A 12,282-nucleotide genomic window follows, 5' to 3' on the forward strand; every position below is an offset into this window, starting at 1 on the left:
TCCATAGTTTAAGGTTAACACATAAGGCCTAATCCAAAACATCAAGAAGTAGCAAATGTTAAGTATGTTATTTAGGCATGGAGGTAAATGTTCTCCCATATTAGTTAGCAGGACATGGGGAGAAAAATATAGGTTTTCATAGCAAGCTTCATTAAGTTTTTGACTCTTTAAACCATGTATAACAGGTTTACACAAAGTTATATGTGTATAATGGCATAATTTTGAACAAAAGATGCAAATTAAAAAACAAAAGTTAAGGAGAAAGTTGTCAGTGGAGTGTTGCCTATCCTGTCGAGAAGATCAGAGTGAAAGAAAGAGAACATACGGCTAGAGGGAAACATGGATTCAATAAATATTTTAAGTTCGAACGGCCTCGAACTACTTTTTTATTTAAGAGAAATATCCATGAGAGAGGAAGAGGATCAAGATACTCCAGAGGAGTCTGATGGATCAATGTCCCTGAAGAGGCAGAGGGGAATGCATCTAGCGTAGAGGTAAGAGGAATTAGCCTTGAATAAAGGAAGGGCCTATTAGGTACTGAGACTAAGAGGAAAAAGGAGTGGGTACAAATAGGCTCATCCCCAGGGGGCGCATGCAGGAAACACTCACTTTAATGATGTTGTCAGGAGCTCTATTCATGTTGAGGTTCTTGATTCTCACAGTCAGTTGGTGGGCAGTCTTGCAGGTGAGAAGGTACTTGCTGATTAGAGGCTTAGGAAATTCAGCCCCTTCAAAGTGCTTCAGTCCTAAAGCTATCAAGCTAAGAAAGCGGGCAATGACACTTAATCCCACTTCACAGTCCTTTCTTCTAAAAAGCCTCCCCAGAATAACAAAAAAATTGCAACTCACTTTTCCTAAATCCAAGTCTTGCACTAGTCAGTAGGTAGTCTAGAGAAAAATTCTGACATTTCCTGAGCCCTACTGTGTGCTGATAATGAGTATTGTGTGGGTTACAAATATGAATAAGACACAATCAGGAGCTCACGATCAAGTAGCAAAAGGGAAAACTAGGCATGAATCACCAATAAAATGTCAGAACATGATGTATTTTATACTAGCAATACAAACTAAGTCTAATGGAAATACAAAGAAAAGAGCATAATTCTAACAAAATAAATTTTTATAAAATGAATAATAGGTACCAATAATAGGTACAAATCAGCGACCCCAAAACATAACATATTTGGTTATGATTACATGTGTACACTGTTCTTGGCGGCAGTTTGGCAATACTTATCAAGAGCCATAAAAGTGTTTATAACCTAAAGGATAAACCAAAAAAATGTTAAAAGAGCTATGCACAAAGACCCTTGGTGAAGTATCACTTCTAATAGCAAAATAAAAGAAAAACAAATGTTCAAGAAAAGGAATACCAAAAGTTCATTAAACACTGTTTTAAAATATAGTGAAGGACACGTTACAGTATAAAAACACAATTTTAAGGGCTTTTAGGTTACAAAAACAGAAAATTTCTCTTAATTTGACAGGAATTATGTAAAAAAAAAAAGTGCAGAGGGAAAACCCACTGTCTTAGAGTGGTAGGATAATGAATAAAATTTTTTTCCTTTGAAAAATTTCCATTAAATACATTACAAAATTGGTTTTACAATAAATTAAAGACACAAAACAAATTAAAATATTTCAAAAATGGATGGATCATCCCCCAAAAGAGCAATATTTGGCAATGCTGGAACAAACACACCCTGCAGAACCCCATCTAATACCCTTTTCTTTCTTCCTTTCGCATCCATGACTTATATGTGCCTTATTTCCCCTACGCTCCCCAAGAATAACTACATCGTCTCCTTGGGATATTTTGCTCTTTCTTTCCCACATAGTAAACACCTACTTGTCTTCAGCCTTGGTGAAGATGATCTTATCCTGGGGATTCTTCGCCTTCAGGGAACACACTGGAAGTAGCTCTGGGTACATGAAAACCTTGCTCGTGGCCAGGATCCAAGCCACTTGCTTTGGCAAACAGGGAAATTCATAAGCTGTAAGGAAAGATCCATAACAAATGGAGGTCTAGAACAAAGGCTGCCCAAAAGCTCCTGAATCCATTTCTACTTTTAGTTATTAGAACTGTACTTTCTAACTTGACCTCTCCCACCAGCCTTCCCCTCCAGAAAAAGTTTCCACGGTCCTTTTCAACCTAACGTATCCATAAAAGGAGTCCCATTCAACGTCAATAAAAGTTGGCTCTCTTATTCTTTCGTATGTGAAACACAACACACTAAGTAACACAAACACTAATAAAGCACCTGGCCTGGCACATTAGTGTATGCTCAAAAAATTTTACCTCCTTCCCCCTTTAAATCCTTGAAGGATAAGTGACCTTCAACAATGCTTTCTTTCTTCCAGGATAAGATTCCAACTTCTTTAAACCCCCTCACAAATCTGGTATTCCAAATTTTATTTTAGTTTATTCTTACTTAACTTTCATTCAGTTCTCCCAGATTCTTCCTGAGATTGGGAACAAAAAACCATAAAAGGAATGAGACAATTCAGTCTCATTTTTCTCAGTCTTCTTGCCTAAATCTTTCAATTCCAGTACCTCTGCCCTTCTGGAGATAAGCACTACTGTACTCATATTTCTGCTCACATATACATATAAATTTTTTTAATCCCCAGAAGAAAAACACAGCTACTAGATATTTAAATTCTTATTATTACATTTGGTGTTACATTAAGTTTCAAGACAACATATATTGTTATCAAAGTAATTTCAGATCAGTGTCTATAACAAAATGCACTTGAATTTACCCATAAAATTGTGATTTAAAATTAAATCCAAACACAAACTGAAGTCCAGGAACAAATCACAACTAAAATGCTAAACCAAGAAACAAAGCAGAAGCAAATATTTGTTTTAACCAAAAAGCAAACAAACTAAATATTTTCTCAAAAAATACTAAACCAATACAAGGCAGAAACCCAACCTGTAAATTTCTTTAAAATACGGAATCTGACAAAGGCAAAACATCTTTAATTTGTGCCTAATACCCAAATTAACTTTCACTCAAAATGAAGATACTATTTAACCTACAATTGAGGGAAATAAAATGAATTGATCTTAATGAAGAAGAAGAGTAAAAATCTCAACAACTTGAGTTTCGTCTTTACCATATCCAGTGTGTCTGCTAAAACACATGCCATCATGCCTATCTAAAGTCCAATTCTTAGCCGAAGTCCCACATCTCTGTTCCCCCACAGCAGTTATGGCCACTATTTCCACCCCTTACCTAAGCCCCAATATTATCATATTGGTGATAATATTGAACTTAGATCCAAGAACATAGATCACTTAGTACAAAGGGAAAATAACAGAGGGAAGAAATTACAAAATCTCGTTTCCTCCATTCCTAGGAAATTATCTATGGGATAAGATGTCTCATTACAAACAAAAAGACCATACCAGTCTTCTTGACAGTTTTACGAGGACTCCAGTCAATGCTGACATGTGTGCTGAAATCTTCAATGAGCTGCATAGCTCCCATGAGGTTACAAGGTTGGAATAAGGTCTGAAACTTGGGGTTGAACTGATGGTGAAGTGCGATGGAGCTTTGAGCAAAGGTTCCCAGCTCTTTCTGGGAAAAAACCAGGACACAAAGAAAATGTAAATTCCAAACAATTAATCCTAGTAGCCCTTAGCCTCTGTGTGAGAAACTGTCCTTCCTACTACTGGCAAAAAAAAACAGGCAAAAATCATCATAGAGTCTTTCAAGAATAACATTATTTCACTGAGGTTACTCTTCTGCTGGGTTTTCAGATTTTCAAGAACTATGTTTGTGATACACTCATCTGTTTTGGTTCTAGTTTTAGACTGAATGTTCGTCAAACTTAGATGTCTGGTCTAGTATCCTAGCTAGAACTAAGGCTCTCAAGAACGAGGCTGATTATTTTTATTTTTTTGGTCTTTTGGTTTCTCTGAATAACAACTAGAACAAATTACTCCTCTGAACACAAGTGGAGGTGAGAACACAGTGTCAACCACCAAGAAAGTTTAGCATATTATCCAACATACTGGTAGAAATCCGAAGAAACTTACTGAAGAAGCACAGAATATGTTCATTATGGGTCACAAAGTTCAATTCTATAGGGTTTAAATTTTCAAAATTAAAAGCCTTTCCTCCAAATACTTGAAACTGTTGAACTGTAATCCAATAGCCTTTACTCTTGAAGAAGACTGATTAACTATAGAGCCTTTAAGGTGTGAACCTGTGAGCGTGAAAACCTTGTGACTAATACTGCCTTTATACAGTTCATGGACAGATGAATAACAACAACAAAAACAATAACAAATCCACAAGAGGAAGAATAAAGAGTATGGGGGTATTTTAGATGTTATTTTTTACTTTTATTTTTATTCTTATTTTTACTGTTTTTGGAATAATGAAAATGTTCACCTGCCAAAATGAGTTCACCTGCGAAGTGGGCTTAGAGAGAGGCCACATCTAAGCAACAAAAGAGGTTCTCTGGGGGTGACTCTTAGGCATAATTAACAGTAGGCGTGGCCTCTCCTTTGAAGGAATGAGCTTCATAGGGTGAGTTCCAAGATTGTGGGCTCAGGCTATTGAAGTGGCTGACCCATTGCTTGCAAGAATATCAGGAATTCCTCCTTTCTCCCCAGTCTCCCAAGGGGACTTTGCAAATACATTTTTCTTCTGCTCTGCACAAATTACTCTAGGATTATTGGAGCATCACACTAACCTGTACAAAACAACAAGATCTCACACCCCATTCAAGATTCCATGTAATTAGGGTGCTTAAGTGAACTGGCCATAAAAGTTAAATTAGATAATGTGTAAAATATGGATTTTGCAAGTTTGGACATTTTTATGGCTTAGATCTGTAAACTTCTAACTTACTAAATATCCCTCTTAATAGCCATTTCATTTCTGGTATGTTGCACTCTGGTAGCATTTAGCAAACTAATATATCTACCAAAACTATCTGAGAGAGAAGACTAAACATAGGCTATGATGGGTGAATAACTGTGAGAAATAACTTGTCAAGGTTAAATCTTTAGAGTCAGTAATATTTAGGAACTTACAAGAAATATCCTGGTGGTACTGGCCTCCGAATTGAGACTGGGGTTGGAGCTGGCAAGAAGGTGTATTTGTGTCAAGAGTTGAACATGCTGGGGATGGAAAAAAAAACAAACACAATAACATGTTATGATGTTGTCATTTCAGGAACCCAGATAGATCTTACAAAGATGTCTGCAACTTTATCACACCTCTTTTGCTTGCTGTAGAGGCTATGAGAATGATACAGTGACAAATCATGAATTTCTCAGGTGTGTTTGCCTTGAGCAAAATGACAGTCAGAAAAAGGAAACAAACTACTTCTGGCTGCAAACGCTGTTAAAATTAAGGACTCCTTTTTTTTTTTTTTTTTTTGGTATGGTGTATGGCAGAGGTCACATTTTGTTCTTTTTTCATGTGAGTATCCCCTCATTATAACACCACTTGTTGACTTTTTGTTTGTTTGGTTTTCATTTGTTTGTTTGCTTGTTTGTGTATTTGGGAAGTGCATGGGCAGGAGTCAAATCCAGGTCTCCCACATGGCAGGCGGAAATTCTACCACTGAACTACCCTTGCACCTCAATTAAGGACTCTTTGAAGTCTATAATTCTGAATGCTATCAGGGTCCTTACATGCACTTTAAAAAATATATTTTTATTGAGATATCTTCATGCATCACACAGTTCATCCAAATTATAAAATCAACAGCTTACAATATCATCATATAATTGTGCATTTATCACTATGATTATTTTTAGGATATTTGTATCACTCCAGAAAAAGAAATAAAAAGAAAGAAAAACCACACCCACTTACCTCTTCCTCTCTTTGACCACTAGTATTGCAATCTATTCAATTTTTTTAATCCCGTATCACTCCCCTATTATTTTTTTGCCCTTATTTTTCACTTATCTGTTCACACCATGGATAAAAGGAATATCAACCACAAGGTTTTCACAATCACATGGTCACACTATAAAAACTATATAGTTATGCAATCATCTTCCACGAATCAAGGCTACTAGAAAGAATCCAACAGTTTCAGGTATTTCCTTCTAGCTATTCTAATACACCAAAAAACAAAAAAAAGGGGGCATCTATTTGAAATCTCTCAGCCACCAAAACATTATTTTGTCTAATTTCTATCTTCCCCCTTTTGGTCAGGAAGGCTTTCTTAAACTCATGATGTCAGGTCCCAGCTCATTCCGGGAATCATGTCCCACATTACCAGAGATATTTATACCCATGGCCTTCATGAATTTTTGCCTGAGCCATAGGGCAGACACATGTTCCTAACTGATGTGCTGATCTTATGGTCCATGGTTTCACTGGGCGTGAAGATACACATTTCTGTCTTTTAAAATACTGTTAATTTTTGGTCTTACTGTCAGGCCACGGGATGATGCAATATGAATTGTACCTTGAAGAGTCTTACCTGCTGCATCTGCTGCTGGAGTCTCTTCCTCTGTGTTGAGTCTAGAACCAGGGTCTGATGAACTTTTTCACTCTGGGGCTTAACCCTCTCTACCTCCTGCTGTTGTTTGGCTGAAGATTTCTTCATCTTCAATTGTTCAAGTAGCTCCTTCACTGTCCGATGTTGCTCATTTAGCAAATTGGCTAATGGTTCCTCAAAACTATACCCAAAAGAGAAATTATTGAATTTGAATATTTTCCTAGGTTCACACACAGCCAATTACTGCTAATGATGACTAAAGAGAGCCTGAAAATTTCCATCTACTGCTAATCCCCAAATTCCACTTAGCCAACAAACCCCCAGTCTCATCCAAATCTTTTTCCGGAAGCTATTAGGCTCTGAATTATGTGCCCCTCTCCAATCCTTCTATAATCAGTCCTTTAAGCAAAACACAAATGGACAGTAAATTAAACAGAAATCTAGGACTAGAGAAACATCTGGTTCACAAAGCACCCAAAAAGTTAGCGGGAAGGTGTCATTCTTGCATCAGGTTAATTACATTAACCATACTGATTACTTTAATTTACACTGACCTGGGGCTTCCTCTTAAAAGTAATACAGAATTCCTGAAAGCACAGCACATGTTCTCTAATTTACCTGTTTCTCCCATCCTAGGTCAAGCTTCTCCAATCTCCCTATCCATAGAGGCTAAACTGCCCTCCTTTCTTAAAAAGTCAAAGACCTTCTAGCTTAAGCAAGACAGAGGCATACTGAAATACATGGTAGTTTAAATGAAAAGAAGAATTGAGAAGTTAGTTCAACTATTACCCTAAAATATTCCACAAAAATATCTTCTTGGGTAAGGGGTTTGGCATGTATAAGTCTTTTATTTTTATTTTTTTTTCTGGGGTGAAGCAAATGTTCTAAAAATGATTATGGTGATGAATATAAAACTGTGATGATACTGTGAGCCACTGATTGTACACTTTGGATGGACTGTATATATGTGAAGATATCTCAATTAAAATAAAAAAGAAAGAAATCATTAGAGTAAAAAGTTGGTTGGATAAAGCATTTAAAGTACTGAAAAAAACTGCCAACCAAGAATTATATATCAAGTCAAACTATCTTCAAAAATAAAGGTGAGTGGGCCATGGTGGCTCAGTACCAGAGTTCTCACCTGCCATGCCAGAGACCCAGGTTCAATTCCCAATGCCTGTCCATGCGAAATAAACAAATAAATAAAATAAAAGGTGTGTTCTAAAATTGATTTTGGTAATAAATGGAAAACTGTGATGATACTGTAAGCCACTGAATGTATATTTTGGCTGGATTGAATGGGGTATTAATACATCTCAATAAAACAACATTAGAAAAATGAAAAAAAAAAAAACTTTTGGCTCTTTGAGTCCCTTCTCCACTCTTCCTAACTCTACCCTCCTATCCCTACCTCCTGGGAGAGACACTGTTTCCAGAGCTGCAGCAAGAATTCAAATAGTTACCATGCTCGTTCTAGAGTGAACGTAGAACAAGATGTTTAAATGACTAAGCGCATGCTAATGGCTATATAATCAGGATAAGTTCTGCTCAAGGAACTATGATTAGCAGGTATTCATCTTTCAAGAAATCTCCTATATTGAGGTAACATTTAAATGATAATTTAAAATGTTAATTAATAATTTTAAATATTTAAAAAAATACTTTTTTCAAAGGCCTCTGGAGATGAAATTAAATTGCCTTTTACAATATTTACTATGGTTTGGGCAGTTACAGGGTAAGAACCTAAGACCACGGAACTGTCCCTTATATGAGACTTGAAAATCTTTTTTTTTTAAATAATTTTATTGTAAACAATAAACAAATATACAAACATTCTTGACATACAAACACTCTTAATATGATTTCAATCAGTGGCTCACAATATCATCACATAGTTGTATATACATCACCATGATCATTTTTTGAACATCTACATCTCTCAAGCAAAAGAAAGAAAAAAGAAAAATCTCAAATATGCCATACCCCTTACCCCACCTTCTCATTAACCACTAGTATTTCAATCTACTCAATTTATTTTAACCTCTGTTTCCCCTATTATTTGTTTATTCCTTATTCATATCTTTTACTCTTCTGCCCATACCACAGATTAAAGGAGCATCAGACACAAGGTTTTCACAATCACAGTCATACTGCAAAAGCCATATCATAATACAGTCATCTTCAAGAAACATGGCTACTGGAACACAGCTCAACAGTTTCAAGTACTTTCCTCTAGCTACTTCAATATACCAAAACTAAAACGGGTTATCTATATAATGTGTAAGAATAACCTCCAGGATAACCTCTCAACTCTGAAACCTCTCAGCCACTGAGACTTTATTTTGTCTTATTTCTCTTTTCCCCTTTTGGTCGAGAAGACTTTCTCAATTCCTTGATGCCGAGTCCCAGGTCATCCTAAAATTTCTGTGAGACCTGAAAATTCTTGATTATCTGTACACTATCAGAGGAACAGAAGAGCAGAAACATAAAAAGTCAGAAGACGCAAAAACTGCCTGCATCTTCCTTTAAGAAGTATTACTTAGATAGTTGGAAAAGAGGGCACAGATGACTCATTTTCCCCATAGGCTTTATTTAGTCAAAGATTAAAGGGCAGGCAATGGTGGCCACATTGGAGACCTGGATTCAATTCCTGGAGGCTGCCCATGCCAAAAAATACCCATAAAGTTTCAAACTTATTCCCATGTGCCTGCCCATGCAAAAAAAATAATAATAATTAAACCAGGTTTGCATTTCTACTTAAAAGAGAAGCAGCAGCATCCCAAGAAGAAAGGGCAGCCTATATGAATAGAGAAGTTTGACCTGAGATGGAAGAAGCGGTGATCACAGGTAGAACACTGATTTTTATCAGAAGGTAACTGAATTTGATCATAGATTTTAAAGTAGCCACATAATTCCCAAATTTAAAGAGCTGACTAATGAGCTCAACTATTTTACAGCTCAAAAAAAAACTAATTATAGGAATCTGTATTTTATGCATGATTGTTCTGTAAGGCCATAACTTCTCTAATACAAAAAATAAACACACAAAAAAACCTAATTATAAAAACTTCCCAGAAAAGAATGGTTCCATTCTTCTGTGATACCAGAATTTTGTCCTATGTGGTAAAGTATGGCTTGAAATAAGTGGGTCAAATACTGACATTTAGACATGTTGAGATTTCTGTTGTGATAGTATTTTGGTATTTGTTGTAATGGAATGTGATTGGTGTTTCTGGTTTATACACTGTTTAGTGTGCTGGTTTGAAGCTATAATATACCCCCAGAAAAGCCATGTCCTTTAATCCTCATTCAATATTGCAGAGTGGAATCTTTTTATTGTTTCCATGGAGATATGACCCACCTAATTATGGTGCTAATTTTTTATTAGATGGCTTCCATAGAGATGTGTCTCCATCCATTCAAGGTAGGGTTATTTATTGGAACCCTTTAAGAGGGAACCATTTTGAAAAAAGCTTTAGAGCCACAAGAACCACCAGAACCTACAGAGTCCACATAGCCAGAAACCTTTGGAGATGAAGGAAAACGTCCCAAGGGGAGTTTCATGAAACAAGAAGTCAGGAAAGAAAGCAAGTAGACATCACCATGTGCCCTCCCAGCTGAAAGAGAAACCCTGAACATCGTTGGCCTTCTTGAACCAAGGAATCTTTCCCTGGGTGCCTTAAAAAATTCGGACATTTTCATAGCCTTAAAACCGTAAACGTGCAACTTAATAAATTCACCATTCTGTTTCTGGTATAACACATTCTGGTAGCTTCTGCAAACTAAAAGAGTTAGTATACAGCCTTTTTCATTAAATCGCAAGGTCCCTGAAGGCCTAGCTCTCAGATGGATCCCAAGCTCTCTAAGTTAGGTAATGGTGTTAGTTATGACATGAACTAACAGAGGCTGTATGTTAGCTTTGTTTCACCCATGGAACAAACTACACAAATACACTTGATATTCACCTAAGGATTGTATGTTACCACTCACAATGACTAACAACTGATTAAAGTACAGATTAACCCAACACACAAAAAGGATAAAAGTCTTTATTTTCTGGCTAAGGCAAGAAAAGCGCCAATTTTGTATGAAAAAGTCAGTATATATACTCCCAAGGCATTGCTATTTCATAGTTTAGCCAATTAATGCCCATGGGACTGGTAAACTTTCATAGTATTTACCAGATGTTAGGGGCAAATAGGAGAACAAAATGGAAATAGGTGGATACTATGATTTGGGGAAATTTCTGTGGCTGGCCATAAATCCTACATACCTCTCCAGCACCACTCACCCACAGAAGCTGCTATGGATGCTAGCTAATGTTATTCCTCCTTTCCCAAAAAGATACACCTTGGTCTATAGCTACACTGCCCCATAACAAAGAAATTTATTCATTTGACAGCCAACTCCTCAAAAGGTTTGCATATTATTTCAGTAACAGTAACTACAAGGGGATGGGAAATTGTTGCTGTAATTTCTGAAAACGTTTTCAGAAAGATATTTTTCCTCAATTCTAAGTCTCAAGGTCTATGGCCAGCCTACCGTAGGGCTTGAGGGGTGTTAAAGTTAGGCCGAGACTCAGTCACACGATCCTCCTCTTCTGGGCCATCGTCTTCCATGTTGGAGAATCCCATTTCATCTTGGAACTGAGGGCAAAGGAAGAAGAAGGTTTTCCTCGGGAGTAGGCCTAGGAAAGTCACCCTAGTGGTGAGTAGGGGAAGTAAAGACTATACAGTACAGAATTTAATAATGCTGGTACCACAGAAGAGCTCACAGCAGAACCATTCCCACTTCAGGGCTCCATTACCCCACACTTTGACAGTTATGCCAGGAAAAACATCTCTCACCCAACTAACTTGTAATGTCAAGGACAGAGTACAGATTACTCAAAATGATCGATCTCTTACACAGAAACATCTTTTCAAGAGACAGATTATCAGAAAGGTAACTATTTGTACAAGAAAAGTCTAAAAGAAGTTTGCAATCTTTCAGGATGTACTAAATGATGGTTGAAAAGACCATCCAAAAGTTTGGAAATTTTACAAAGAATAACCTATTTGTGGATAATCAAGGGTTTTCTTGATAATTAGCTAAATTATCCTGCTGTTACATACTTTCCTGAGTGGACTAAAAAGGGAAATAGCTCAGACAGACTACCCTTCTGAAGCAAGAGGTCCCAGAGCCAAAGGATAAAGCTTCTGGAGAATCCACTTTTACTGCCCAGATTTCTCAACTTGAGGACCACTACTCACAGTTTCAAACAACTCTTCCATCAGCTCATTCACTTCCTTTTCTGTAAAAAATCCAAACAGTGGCATAAGTTAGTTTCATTTACCAGTATAGGATAATTCCATGAAGATGATGCGCTGTTAATCAGCAAGGGATCTGACAAAATCCACATATCTGCCTATCTTTTTTTCATACACGCATTTAATCAAAAGCATTTATCAAATGCCAACAAAGTCTCAGGCCCTGGTCTAGATGATTACAATACATAAGTACACAAAACAAATATATCTACGCTCATAAATCTTAAATCCTAGCAGGGAGATATACAGTTATATTCTTGTTGTTGGGTGCATGGTCCGGGAATCGAATCCAGGGCTCCATATGAAAGGCGAGCATTCTATCACTGAAACAACAGTGCACTCTACAGTTACACTTTAAATTAGATAAACTCATAGTTGATTGGACTATCTACCCATAGACTATAGAATGGAGTCAAAAGTAGTGTGCCCCATAGGATCCCATCTTCGAGCCTGAAGTAATCAATATCTTCATCAGAAGACTCAGAAAATACAC

At 36.8% G+C, this 12,282-nt stretch overlaps 1 protein-coding gene across 7 annotated transcripts in view; it reads right to left on the bottom strand.

The window, feature by feature from the left end:
• Window positions 1-12,282, bottom strand: part of GON4L (gon-4 like) — a 140,233-nt gene that overhangs the window by 14,060 nt on the left and 113,891 nt on the right. For all 7 annotated transcript variants that reach the window (XM_077156399.1, XM_077156398.1, XM_077156400.1 and 4 more), the window contains 7 exons: window positions 11,733-11,773; window positions 11,023-11,126; window positions 6,463-6,661; window positions 5,054-5,140; window positions 3,416-3,587; window positions 1,850-1,994; window positions 610-760 (listed from right to left, as the gene is read on the bottom strand). In XM_077156399.1, the coding sequence (XP_077012514.1) occupies window positions 610-760; window positions 1,850-1,994; window positions 3,416-3,587; window positions 5,054-5,140; window positions 6,463-6,661; window positions 11,023-11,126; window positions 11,733-11,773 (899 nt within the window). The remainder of the gene's footprint in view (window positions 1-609; window positions 761-1,849; window positions 1,995-3,415; window positions 3,588-5,053; window positions 5,141-6,462; window positions 6,662-11,022; window positions 11,127-11,732; window positions 11,774-12,282) is intronic.

Source organism: Tamandua tetradactyla, chromosome 4 (assembly GCF_023851605.1).
Source record: "Tamandua tetradactyla isolate mTamTet1 chromosome 4, mTamTet1.pri, whole genome shotgun sequence".
Classification (NCBI taxonomy): domain Eukaryota; kingdom Metazoa; phylum Chordata; class Mammalia; order Pilosa; family Myrmecophagidae; genus Tamandua; species Tamandua tetradactyla.